The sequence below is a fragment of the Lutra lutra genome, chromosome 11 (assembly GCF_902655055.1).
Source record: "Lutra lutra chromosome 11, mLutLut1.2, whole genome shotgun sequence".
NCBI lineage: Eukaryota > Metazoa > Chordata > Mammalia > Carnivora > Mustelidae > Lutra > Lutra lutra.
In genome coordinates this window covers 14,813,471-14,827,199 of record NC_062288.1, presented here as the reverse complement: position 1 = coordinate 14,827,199, position 13,729 = coordinate 14,813,471, and the positions used below count along the sequence as shown (strand labels likewise).

The following is a 13,729-nucleotide window of genomic DNA, read 5'->3' as shown; positions in this document are numbered from 1 at the left end:
AAGCTATGTGATTTTTATGGTGGGGAAAAGTATATGAGATGTAAATAAATGAAGTATAAGCCCTCTGAAAAAGACTGAGGCATCAGTAAATAGAAGATAAGTATTAGGACCGTGATTTGAATGGTGAAATTAAATTACAAATTACCAGGGATAAGTGTCCCTTTAAAAATTATGAACCCACATTAAAAAAAAAAAAAAACAACCCATATTGGAGATGTAATAGTAGAATAAGGGGGAATCAAAAGAAAAGTGAACAGACTAGGTTCTTGGTTCTGGGTTCATACCCGACTGCTACGTTTGACTGAATAACCTCTTCTTCAAATATTCCTGTTTCCTCCTTCAGTATGGAAAACACTAGAACTTCCATAAGACAGCTCTCATAAACTTGATCGGTACAACCAGGGTGATTTGTAAAATCTGCACTGTTTTGGTTCATTTCACTAATGTGACAGGCCAAACGAGCTGGTCGTAAGTTATAACACCATAGCTAATAAAATCCAAAACAGTTTTTATTTATTTCTTCTCCCTCCCTCTTTATTTATTTTGCCATTTTTGTCAGCGAATATCATACTCGTCTGTGAAAGGAACCTGCTGAATGTCTGCCTAGAGAGTTCTGGCTTTAAGGAAGATCTCATCCCAGGTAAGAACCTGTAATTAAAGGCTAAAACAGAGGGGGTCTTTTTGAAAATGGTATCTTCTAACAACCTCCCCCAACTAGTCACAAAAATACTTAATGAAGAAAAAGAGAAAATTCAGAGCAGGAGCCCTTACGGCCAATCTATGGCAGTCCTGGCAAATTTCTCATTAACGCCAGACCCGTAGGGCCATGTGAGGACCACGGAAGGCATGTGATATGTTTTACTGCTTAAAGTAAAGAAAACCTGCCCTCATGGAACTGTAAGGAAGGTGTAGATCTTCACCAAGTAAGCATGGAGTTCTATGTATTTGCCAACCAGAAAACCGGGCAATGTAGCCCATCTGATGGAAAGGAACCATGAGCGAGGTGGCCAGAGGCTCAGACAACCTCCCCGGCTGTACTTCCCTTGAAAAGGCCTTTCTCTCAAACCCCAGTTTCCAACAGAAACAGGGCGAGTAGGAACAGGAATGAACATGGAAGCTGCCTTCCATCTGGGGTAGGAGCTGAAGAGACCCTCCCAGAGGAGATTGGATTTCCTTTTCTCCACCCATGAAGAGTGTCAGAGATCCAGGAGCAGCAGCAGAGGCTCCCATGTCACTGGGGGAGCTGTCTTAACCAATGAGCTCTGGTCAGAGGGTATCAAGCTCATTTCCCGGGGCCCTTGCGTGGAGAGAAGAAGGTGATTCCACAACACCCAAAATGCTAACAGGCAGGGCCAAGAGCAATCAGACGCAAACTCTGTTTGCTAACCCGGATTCAGAAAGAGCTCTTCTTGTTCTAGAACGAATAAAAAAGCAACAAAAAACACACACAGGTCTGTAAAAACGATATTGCAGAACACAATTCCGATGACTCAGAGGGAAAAAAAGCATGCTTTTTAAAATGTTTACTAGTAGCCAAAAAAGAAAGAAAACTGGAAAACTGTTCAGTGACTTCACTAAGAAAAGACGTCTGTGAGTCTGGAGCCAAAAGATGACCTGATGATCGCTAGCGATTACTACATGTTTCTTCTGTCCCTCTACTACTCCAAACAATTTATAAATATTAACTCATTTATTTCTAATAATCAATGAGGCAGGCACCATCATTATCCCCAATTTATAGAGGAGGAAACAGACTGAGGCACAGAGAGATAGGAATAATGTACCTGACATCACACAGCTAAAATGTGGCAGCATGATTCCATTCCTAACCTTTAGACTACAGTACGTGGCACTCTAACACACAAAAGGGACACTGGCTGCCCCAGTCGGTTGAGCATCTGCCTTCGGCTCAGGTCATGATGCCAGGGTCCCAGGATGGAGCCCCACATCGGGCTCCCTGCTTGGTGGGAAGCCTGCTTCTCCCTCTCCCTCTGCCTGCAGCTCCCCCTGCTTGTGCTCTCTTGCTCCCCCTCCATCAAATAAATAAATAAAATCTTAAAAAAAAAAAAAAGAAAGAAAGAAAAGAAGTTGTAAATTTTTTAAATTAAATATATATCTGGCTGATATGAAAACAGAGCCAGGAGCAAGAGAAAGACTTCAGGAAAATTAAACATCCAAGATGGAATAAAATGCTATTCCATGAGGCAACATGGAGACTGGGATAAAAGCAAATCAGCAAAGGGAACAAACAAGAGACTCCCTAACTACAGAGAAAGGAGGAGGAGAAAATGAGAAAGAAAAGCACATACATGTGTGTGTGCCCACGTGTGCATCACACACGCAGTATGACCGGTTTTCCTAACAATATACATACTTTCGAAAGGAGAAGGGTTAATGGTGCTTATCCATTCACCCTCTTTCCTTGAAAAGTTTAGCTACAATAATGCAGGAGGGGGAAACGCCAGTTTGCGATGGGTTAAGAAGTGAATGGTTAGCAGTAAAAACAGGTGACATAAACCCAGAGCGCTCGGGGCGCCTGGGTGGCTCAGTGGGTTAAGCCGCTGCCTTCGGCTCAGGTCATGATCCCAGGACCTGGGTTCAAGCCCCACATCGGGCTTTCCGCTCGGCGGGGAGCCTGCTTCCTCCTCTCTCTCTGCTTGCCTCTCTGCCTACTTGTGATTTCTCTCTGTCAAATAAATAAATAAAATCTTTAAAAAAAAAAAAAATAAATAAACCCAGAGCGCTCACCATACACCCAGCACCTGGCAACGTTCCCAGGCGGCCCCCTAGCATGCCCAGGGCCCAGTGGAGGAAGCAGCGGAAATCCTGCCCAGGCAGGCGGAATACAGAGCCAGTGCTTAGCCTCTGCCCCAGAACTGCCTCCAGCCTAAGTATTATTGGGTTTCTTTGAAGAAATGAAAATAAATGGAATTGAAGCAATAATCAAAATCAGAACTGAAGTAAACTTTCCTGAAATGAAAACAATACTTCAGTATATGGATCAAAAGGACTTACTGTGTTCCAGACAAAATTAATGAAAATAGACCTGAACAAGACATAACTTAGCAAACTGAACTACAAGGGCCGTATATTGTTGTTTTATTGTTGTTATTATTATTAGTCTAAGCTCCAAGGTAGGACCAAAAAAAAAAAAAAATTTTTTTTTAAAAGGTTTTGTGAAAGAACAAAAGTATGCTAGCCTCAGACATGTTTACAAAAATAAAGGTCAGACAAAAGGAAGCAACATCTCCAAAATTTTAAAAGAAAATATCTCCACCCTGAACTCTACACTAAATTGCTTCTAGCTTATGTATGAAGGTGATGTATATTATCTAGGGGTCTTAATACACTAAAGAAAGAAAAATCACAACAGCCATTTAAAGATGCATTAGATCTAAATATCTTTGTAATATTCTTTGTGTTTATCTTTGTAATAATCTTTGTGTTTTTATCATTACTGACCGCTTTGCCAGATCATTCTATACTAGCTACTCAATTTTCCCAATACTGCTAGCTTACATAAATTATGTGCACCAAAATATTTATTTTCAGTTCTATCAATGCTAATAAGACATATGTGAAAACTGTTTTAAAAAATGTATCACAAGGGGTGCCTGGGTGGTTCAGTCATTAAGCATCTGCCTTCTGCTCAAGTCATGATCCCAGGGTTACGGGATTACCACCCCCACCCCCGTCCCCCGCTATTTGCTTCTCCCTCTCCTGCTCCCCCTGCTTGTGTTCCCTCTCTCCCTGTGTCTTCCTCTGTCGAATAAATAAAATCTAAAAAAAAAAACAAAACCAAAAAGTATCACAGGTCTACACCAAAATACGGCAGTTAAAAATCTGCCTAAATTGGAAAACAGGTATTTGCCAAGAAGTATACCAGGTGATATCTGAGGGTCATTATACACTAGACAGAATTAAAATATCCCACTTTGCCACATCAAATAATAATTATTCAACATTTAAAGCTCTGAATATTCAGAAGTTATTTCAGTAAAAATTATTTTCCAATTTGAAAAATGAATATTCTCTTCCAACAATTTAGTTCAACTAAATTGGCTGTCAGCCCAGAACAAATTCCTTACCTTTAAGGACAAAAACAAATAAATAAAAATGACCTTCCTTTACAAATTCATAAATACTAAAAGATAATTCTCAATTTCCATATGTACCAGGCTCATCCCTCACCTCCCTGACAGTCTGGTCCACCTCAGGATTTTAGAAAGTACTGTAAAATTTGACAGTGATCTTTGGAAAGCACAGGGTTCCAACTACCATTTCAAAGGACCCTTTGGGCAACTTTAAGCTTAGATATATAAAATGCATTCTTGTGTGTCAAGAGGACTTCATTTTTCTTTTGCTAATAGATCAAATGGGTATAAATCTTTTACATGGAGCACACTGTTTTTCATTTACTCATCTTAATGACCCATTGAATTTAGATCATGTAAAAATACAAAATCAGATTAGGAAATGTGCTCTATTCAGTCAGGAGTATGTAAGATTGTGTAATGATTCTTAATGCACTTTTCTCGGACTGTTATTTTAGAAAAGTAGCTTAAATACACTGTGTATCAGAATTTTATCATTGCAAACCAACAGTAGAAAAGACTTCCATCGACTGAAAAACAAAAAAGACATTCTTATAAGTGGAAAATCAATCACCACAACCACTGAATGTCGCAGCTCAACATCAGCAAGAAGCACTGATAATTGTTAGTTATACACCCGCGCAAGTGATGTATGTCCTCGGTTGAGGAAGTGGGTGCCAGGTTTTAAGAAAACTGTACATATATTGATTTTACATTTATTTAATGTGGCCATTGTAAGACACTTTATTCTTCTGATAAACTATGATTGCTTATCAAAAGATTCTATAATTCAAGAGAAACATTCATAACTTGTGTGAAAATGAAAACCACCGGCCCACAGAAATCATGCCCACAAAATCCAATTTTGTGGATTTATGGCAGAAAGGCATTAAACTACTTGTCTTGCAGGGACTGCAGACTAGTCACTGAAGTATAAGTGGCACAGCAGTAATGATTAAGGTGACACGTCCCCCTGCCACAGCTGTTAATCAGCTTAATACTAGTTACTTTATTGACATTCTTGTAATTACTTTTCCTAAGGCACATTTGTGCGACATATATTTTACTTTAATTATGAGCAATCGGAAGCGAGTCCAATACCCAAAAAGAATAATCAAGGTTCTCCTAAAGCAGGTATACAGTAAGCCGGGTGCGTTTCCAAGCCCCTGGAGTTGGAGACCATCCCAGGTCTCAGAACCAGACCGTGTTTTCCATGTGCCCATGTCATTGCCATACCTTGCCATCCTCTGAACACACGCCCATGTGCTCTCCACTCTCATCCAGGCTAATCTGATTTATCTTCACGGGGCTCTATTCAAACAAACAAACAAACAAACAAACATGTAAAACTTCAGGAAAATATATACATCAACAACCAAATGCTTTGCTCTTTGTAATATTTCAGTGAGACAAACGTCTATTAGTTTAGATGTGTGAGTGTAAGACATATTTGGTTTTTGGAAATGAAAATGGTAAAGTACAGCTTTGCTCTCACACACATAATAAACCTGGAAACCCAAGACTTCCCAAAATTACATATTGCACGAGCTTCAAGTCCCACCAAAAATGTTATTTTTGTTACAGGTTATACGCCTTTTTATGTATTCTCTTCTATTTACTCCCCATTCCTAAAACTCCTTCCCAAACAAATCCATTAAAAGAACATATCAAACGCCAAAATAAAAAATCATGAGGCAAAGAAAAATTTTGACTGTTCCAGTTTGGTACATTCTTCTCTCATAAATCACTAAATTGACTTTGTATTTAAACTTTATGCTTAGTACTTTCTGGGGGGAAATGTACAGGGTGTGGTTGATATTCACTAATTTGTTATCCCTCTTCTTTTCAGTAATCTCAAATTTTAAAGATCTGTCAAGACTGAAACCAGGCATTCTACTTTGAATGTATTTTCCCAAGCATAAATAAACAATAGGACTTTTATTATTTTTCACAGCTTTCTAGTTTTCTATGTAGCCAACTGTTTACCTACTAAAACATTCAAATAGGTGGATTTTCCAATAGAAGTCAAGACTGGTAAATGATGACAACACTAAAAAATGGTAAGCTTTTATTCTCTTCCTAAATAATGGCGGCTTCCTGCTCTTTTACACAAAACATGATAGAACTAAGCATGGAAAGAAAAGCCTTCATCAGTTATGGCATGAGTCTGCAAATTAGTTTTTTAAAGTATCTAACTTTAAGATAATTTGGTTGTTGATAAGGATTAATGGAACAATACAAAATGGAATGTTCCTTTCTCAGTGGAAAGTATCTCAGAGCTAGTAACCAAAGGTTAGGGCAGACCAAAATCCCCAGACCTCAGAAGGCCACCCACTGACTGATGCTGTTGAGAGAAATTCCTCCATTGCAGGGTGAGACAGCTGGCCCCAGAGCCCTTCCTCATGTTGGTCATTGCAACACTCCTGAAATGCAGTCTATGAAAATGAACCTTATCTCCTTAAAAGTTCCTAGAATGTTGAGGTGCCCCGGTGGCTCATTGGTTTAAGTGTTTGCCTTTGGCTCAGGTCCTGGGGTTCTGGAATCCAGCCTCGAATGTGGCTCCCTGCTCAGCAGGGAGTCTGCTTCTCCCTCTCCCCCTGCTCCCACTCATGTTCTCTCTCAAATAAGTAAAAAAAAATTTTAAAGTTTCTAGAACGTTAAAAGAGGAAAGGACCTTGTAGATAGACATTTGATCCCTTTTACAGGGGAATAAACCAAAGTCCAGGGATGAGAATCACAAAAGAGAAAGTGCCAGGGATCCAACCTAGAGAGCAGGGGACAGGCGTCTAGCACAGGGAGCGTGATGGATGATGGATGGCAAGGAATACGCAAAACAAAACACAAGCTGAACTGGGAGAGCAGTGAGGCCAGAGCATCTGGACTCCTGGCTGAGAAGCCCGAATGCTCAGCTTCTGTGTCTTCTTTGGATAAATGCTTTCCTCACTGAGTATCCTCTGGGACCAGTTTCCTAATGTTCATCATTTTGTTCATCAAACAACATTTTAATACCCATTTACTCTAGCAAATATAACCCCCTGACTGTAATTTAACTATTTACATAGATGACATAAGCATAGATTATGGTTATAAGGTATCTTGGTTATATTTGGGGTGTGTGTGTGTGTGTGTGTGTATGGTTATATATAATATATAACATATTTATCTCAAATTACATTTTAATAGGGGTACGTAGCCTGCCAATGCTGAGTTTTCCTGTCCTGTCTAACATGGTAGTCTCTGCATGTGAATCAAAAACTGAAGAAAATCAAAGTGCACCACATGTGACCAGCAGCTGGTATCAGACAGCACATGAATCAGAACATTTTCCCCATTGAAGGAAGTTCTACTGGACAGGACTGTTCCAGGCCTACAAAACCGAGCCCCACCTCTGAATGCAGTCCTTCTTTATCCTTACAACGAATTCCTCCCTCAGCAGAATCTGTACCACCACATTAGCAATGTTACAGGGAAAAGCAGATCTATAAGGTTTGAGAATCCTCTTTCCCTCACAGCTCTGTGAGCAACAGTATTTTTTATCTTTAATTTTCTGCCAAAGATCAATATTCATTGATTTATTTCCCTGACTACTAATAAACATAAGCATTTTTCTTAAGTCTGTTGGCCAATTAATTTGCTCAAGCAGTTATACTTATTTGCAGACAGCTCATACTCATTTTTCTATGGACATGTTTGTCATTTTCTTGTTAATTTCCTTTTTATTTTTAGGGTATGAGGTCGTGGTACAATACCTCACCCGGACATTGTATGTGGTCTTTTTTTTTTTTTTTTTTTTTTAAATTGGAAGACGGCTATTGCTTTATTTCTAATGTTAAAGTCTTTAATACTTTTGGGACTCATTTTTTTCCCCAAATGGATATCCTGTTGGGGCAGCCCCATTTACTAAATAATCCATCCTTCTTCTGAAGAGAACTGTTTGTCATATAATAAATATTCACCTCAGATATCCTTCTGGGTTTTCAACTGTGGTCTCTTTGTCCGTTGCTGTATCAATTCATCATTGACTTAATTATAATACACATAGTATGTTCTGTGGTCTGGTAAAAGGCAAGACCAAGCCATAGTTCTCCATACTTTCCTTGGGTTTTCTCAGGATTTGTATGGTTCTGTGTGAAGTTAAAGATGAAATAACCCTCATGTTGCTAAACAGAGTGGTCAGTGTTCAAGCCTAACTTACTTTAACTAACAGGAAGATATAACACTGCTGGTAACTCTCCCCTTTTCTTGGCTTCCAGGATACCACACTTGTCTGGTTTTTCTTTGACATTTCCAGCTCCCCTTTCTGTGTCTTTGGTCAGATTCTCCCAATCTCCTGATTTCTATATTTCATGGTTCAGTCCTTTGAGGTTCTTCTAACATTTGTGTTTTCTCCTTTGGTTATTTTCTTCCAAGCCATGAACTGACTCCTAAATTTTTATCTCTAGACTGGGCCTCTCCCTCTTTCAGACCAATATTTAGAACTGCCTATTTTACAGATGTGGTTGGATGCCTACCAGGCATCTCAGCTAAAGTATATCCCAACCCAAGATCCCAATGCTCCCTTATGAAAGAGCCCTTCTTAATGTTTCCCTGATCCCAGTTACAGATGACTACATTCTTCTGGCTGCTCAGGGCAAAAAACCTTGGAGACATTCTTGACTTCTGTTTTTCTTTTACACTCTACTGTGTTTCTGTCAGCAATTCTTATCATCACGTAAACCAAATTTATCGAGACTTTGGCCACTTTCACCAGCTCTAGAGCTGCCATCCAAGCCACCATCATTCTTGTCTGGATCAGCCTAATAGTTTCATAACTAGTGGACCCTGCTTCTGCTGTCATTCTCCCAGAAGTCTGTTTCCCAAAAATCAGCAGAAAGATAGTGTTAACAGATTGACCAGACAATGTCATTGCTTGAAAATCTGCCAATGGTCTCCCATCTCAGAAGCAAACCCCAAGTTCTTACTATGAGCTGAGAGTCCTCAACAATTTGGTTCTAGCCCTCACGCCAACTTCTTCCCTCATCTACACTCTGCCTTGTTCTCTCTCTCCAGCCACGATGACCTCCCTGCTGTCTTCCTGCCTTAGAGCCTTTGCACCTGTTTGCCCAAGATGCACTTCCGCCAAATCTTCACAGGTAGTCACCTTAGTCATGCTCTCTGGCCACCGACCTACAATTTCAACATTTACCCAAACATCACGACTCCTTTACCGGCTTATATTTCCCCTGCAGCACTTACCACTACTTACCTTACTATGTATTTTACTTATTTACCTTTTACACTGTCAAACTCACTCACTACAATATTAAATTCATGAGAGACAGTTCAAAGAATAAAAAATTCCCATCACACACAATTTCTTCCAGAGAACAGAACAGAAAGGATATGTTTCCCAAATCTTTTTAGCAAGCCAGCATACTCTTAAAATAAGAAAGCTCAACAGGATATTATGAGAAACAAAAAGTACAAGTGAATCTCGGTCATGAGCATAAATGGAAACATCCTAAAGAAAATATTAATAAAGTCAGCATATATAGAAAAGCTGAGTTTATTCCAGAAATCCTAAGTTGGTATAATATAGGGAAATGAACTAATATAATTCTCTGCATTAAGAAAATAAATGAAGAATATTCAAAGATCACCTCATTAGCTGCAGAAAGTTATCAAACTCAACACCATTCCTGGTTTAAAAAAAAAAAAAAAACTCTTTGCATTCCTGGTAAAAACTCGTGGGATGAAAAGTCCTCATTTTCACTTAATGGTGAAATGTTGAAAGCATTTCCTTCAATATCTCTACAATATTGACTCTTCTAATCCATTTCTCCACTTATTAGACCTTCTTTAACATCTCCAAATAAAATTTGATGATTTTCCCCTTCGCAGTCTTACACTTTATTTTATTCCAATAGTGGCAATGTCTGCAAGTACCCTTTTCTCCTTCCTGGTATGTATAACAGGATTCTGTTTATACGACATACAAAATTAGACAAAATTCTATGACAGTGCAGAGGGGGCACACAGAGAGGGCAGAAAATGAAAAAGAAAAGCCAAGCACTTTCAGTTATAAAGGTCAGTGCAGTGGGGTCCCGTTAAGGCGACTTTGAGCAGAGGGGGATTTCACACCGTCTATTCTCAACAGAACGCTAGTTACATGATGGTTTGCATTATGACCACGGAATATTTCACGGAATATTTTATGTGCCTTGTCAAGTTGTACCTCACAATAAAAATAAACATTAAAAAACTTAAAATTAAAAAGAGCTTGCGCATGAAAACGTCTGGGGTTAATACCTACGGTGGCTTATTTCTTGGATCACATTTTTTTCCTCCATGACTGTCAAGGAACTCAAATGTTCTCATTCTGTTCTGGTCATTTTGGTTTTCCCAGAAAATACTGCATTTCATATTCTTGAGATGAAAATTTTTTTCGTTACCTTTTCCTCTTTTAATATTTTAATAATAATAATGATATTACTACTACTACTACTGAGTTAACATTTCCTATAGGCTTATTGGGCATCAGGCTCTAAGAGTTTTATACATGTACTATTTATTCCTCATGGCAATTCTAGGAAAAAGGTACTATTATTTTTTCCACTTCATATTTGCAAATATGAAAATTCATTTTTAATGTTTTCTATTTTATTAATTTCTTATTGTATATTAACTTTCCCTTTTTGGCTTAGAACAATTTCATTGACCTTATTCTAACTTCCTGACATTAATATAGTGTGCTTTAGTTGTTACTGCTCATCTAGTAACCATAAAATAATCAAGTGTCTGGCATTTACCTTATTATGTAAACTGGTCATAAATTAGAGGCCAAAAAATAATGTATAATACAATAATTATTTCCTCTTTGAGAAAAGTAACATTTTGTTTTATTTCTAAGAATGGTGACAGCATTATTTGGTTACTTATCTAGTTATTAATAAAATTCTAGTGTAACTACAATTGTGGTCAGAAATGTGGTTCGTATATTTTTTAAAAATTGTTCTTTGAAATCTAAGCTATTCATTTCCAACTAACACATATTCTCTGGTTCAAAATACACATATTTTTAATGTTATTTTTATTATCTAGTTTCTATATATCCTTACTTACTCTCTTCTTCACTCATCAAAGACTGATAGAAACATGTCTCAAAAACTTCCCATTACAACTGCAGTTTTGCCCATTTCTCCCTGCATTTCAAGTAAGTTTTGGTCTAGATATTAGATGCCCTATAATTGGGCACATCAAAGGTATGAAAAAGTTTCCTTTTACCCCTAAATGTAATCAATATAATATGTGGTCTGCTGGCTAATTCTCTTTTGCTTTAAATTCTACTTTTTCTTGCATTTTTATTGCCAATATGCTTAATATTTATTTCATATCAAAGCTGAGGATATTTTTCTTTTAGTGAACAGTAAAGTATTTTATACTTTTTAGAATTATGTTTCCTTATTCCATTATTACTTTTTTGCTATATTACTCAAATTCTTTTGTCTATCTAGGGACATTTTAAATGCTGTTCATTCTATTTGTATTCTATTAGTGATTACTTAAAAATGTTTTAGGAATTATACTTGAATTATCTCTCGCTCTAATCAGTGCAATGGCATACACTGACTCATTTAGAAGATGAGGTATTTAGCCCATCTTTATTTACTACCTCTTTCCTTTCCCTATTTTAATGTGAAAGTACAAATATTTTATATTTCATAAGTCACACCAAATAAAATTGGAGAGAAAATCCAGTTAATATGTCAGTAAAAATAACAACCTTAAACTGTAAGTTCTAAGCATGAATCAATCTAGAGGAAGAAACTATTTAGCTATTGGGATGTCCATAATTTTAAAAATGATTCATGAGAGATCAGTCAAAGATTAGGGTAAATATCCCTTGTCATATACATTGCAAAGAACTTTACAGCTTATTCTTCTTTAGTTTTTGAAAATATCTGGACTTCTTATTCATGTAACTCAAACCAAGTAAAACAGTCAACTCCCAAAAGAAATAGTACAAATTATAGGTAAACAAGAACAGGAGTCAACCTTAGTGATAACAAATAACATATAAATAAACAAGATATTTTGCTTATGGAATTGGCAAAGATTGTTTAAGTATCTAGTTTTGGCCAAGAAGTCCCCAAAGAGACACTCCTTGTCCCCTACTGGTGGGAATTCAAATATGGAGAAATTTTCCTAAGGATCATTTGGCAATGCGTATCAAAAATCTTTAAAATATGTACTTTCTGGGGCACCTAGATGGCGCAGTCAGTTAAGCAGGGCTGTGAGACTGGCCCTGCTTTGGGCTCTGCACTAAGTGTGGAGTCTGCTTAAGATTCTCTCTCGCTCTCCCCTTCTACCCCCAGTGCTCACTTGCTCTCTCTCTCTGAGATAAAAAATTAAATCTTTCAAAAGACATGCGTATTGCCTATTTGACACAAGAAGAAGAGGGGCGCCTGGAGGGCTCAGTTGGTTGAGCATCTGCCTTCGGCTCAGGTCATGATCCTGGGGTCCTGGGATTGGGTCCTGCATTGAGCTCCCAGATCAGCAGGGAGTCTCCTTCTCCCTCTGCCTCCCCCCAACTCATGCTCTCTCTCTCTCTCTCTCTCTCTCTCTCATAAATAAATAAATAAAATCTTTAAAATAACCAAAAAGAAGAAAAAAAAGAAAAGAAAAAAAATTGGGGCGCCTGGGTGGCTCAGTGGGTTAAAGCCTCTGCCTTCGGCTCAGGTCATGATCCTGGGGTCCTGGGATCGAGCCCCGCATTGGGCTCTCTGCTCAGCAGGGAGCCTGCTTCTCCCCCTCTCTCTGCCTGCTTGTGATTTCTGTCAAATAAATAAATAAAATCTTTAAAAAAAAATTATTTTACAAAGATGCCTTCCACAGCAGGTTTCTTTTGTAAGACACTAAAGAAACGGAAATTACTTAAATTTCTAAAAGCAAATATAAATGATGAAAATTAAAAGAACAAAAATATTAAGTTTAAAAAATGTATTATATAATAAAGAATCTGACTTCGGGGCACCTGGGTGCCTCAGCTGATTTGGTGTCCAACTCCTGATTTTGGCTCAGGTCATGGTTTCAGGGTCACGGGATGGAGCCCAAGTCAGGCTCTACACTCTTCGGAAGTCTGCTTGAAATTCTTTCCCTCTCCTTCTGTCCTCCCCCTGCTCATGTGTGTGCACACTCTCCCTCTCTCTCGCTCTCAAATAAATCTTAAAAAAATAAAGAATCTGACTTAATCCAAGAGAAGTCAGGTCTTTACCCTTGGTTTCTGGGAGATAATCTATCCTGATAGGAATGTCTGTTAAAGGTGAAAGACCTTACAGTCTTTCAGTGGGCCATGCCAGAAAGACTAACCCCTGTGATCATGGATATCAACCAACCCAGAAGCTAAATTCAACCATACGGACAACCCATCAACCAATCATTCCTACATAACAGATCCCTCGTAAAAATCCTAAACAGCAATGGGAGCTTTCCGGGGTTGTCACACAAGTAGGCCAGGCGGTAACACGTCCTGAGGACAATGGAATTTTGCATCCCATTCCAATGGAATTTTGCATCTGCCCTATGCGGTCTCTTCCTTTAGCTGATTTGTTGACTGTATCATTTCCTTGTAATAAACTGTAATTGTGAGTATAATA

The 13,729-nt window shown here is 38.3% G+C and overlaps 1 protein-coding gene across 2 annotated transcripts in view; it reads right to left on the bottom strand.

Annotated features, from left to right (window-relative positions):
• The window catches only part of VPS41 (VPS41 subunit of HOPS complex), a 179,829-nt gene that overhangs the window by 95,226 nt on the left and 70,874 nt on the right, over nt 1-13,729 (bottom strand). For both annotated transcript variants that reach the window (XM_047694499.1, XM_047694500.1), the window contains exon 5: nt 5,331-5,405. In XM_047694499.1, the coding sequence (XP_047550455.1) occupies nt 5,331-5,405 (75 nt within the window). The remainder of the gene's footprint in view (nt 1-5,330; nt 5,406-13,729) is intronic.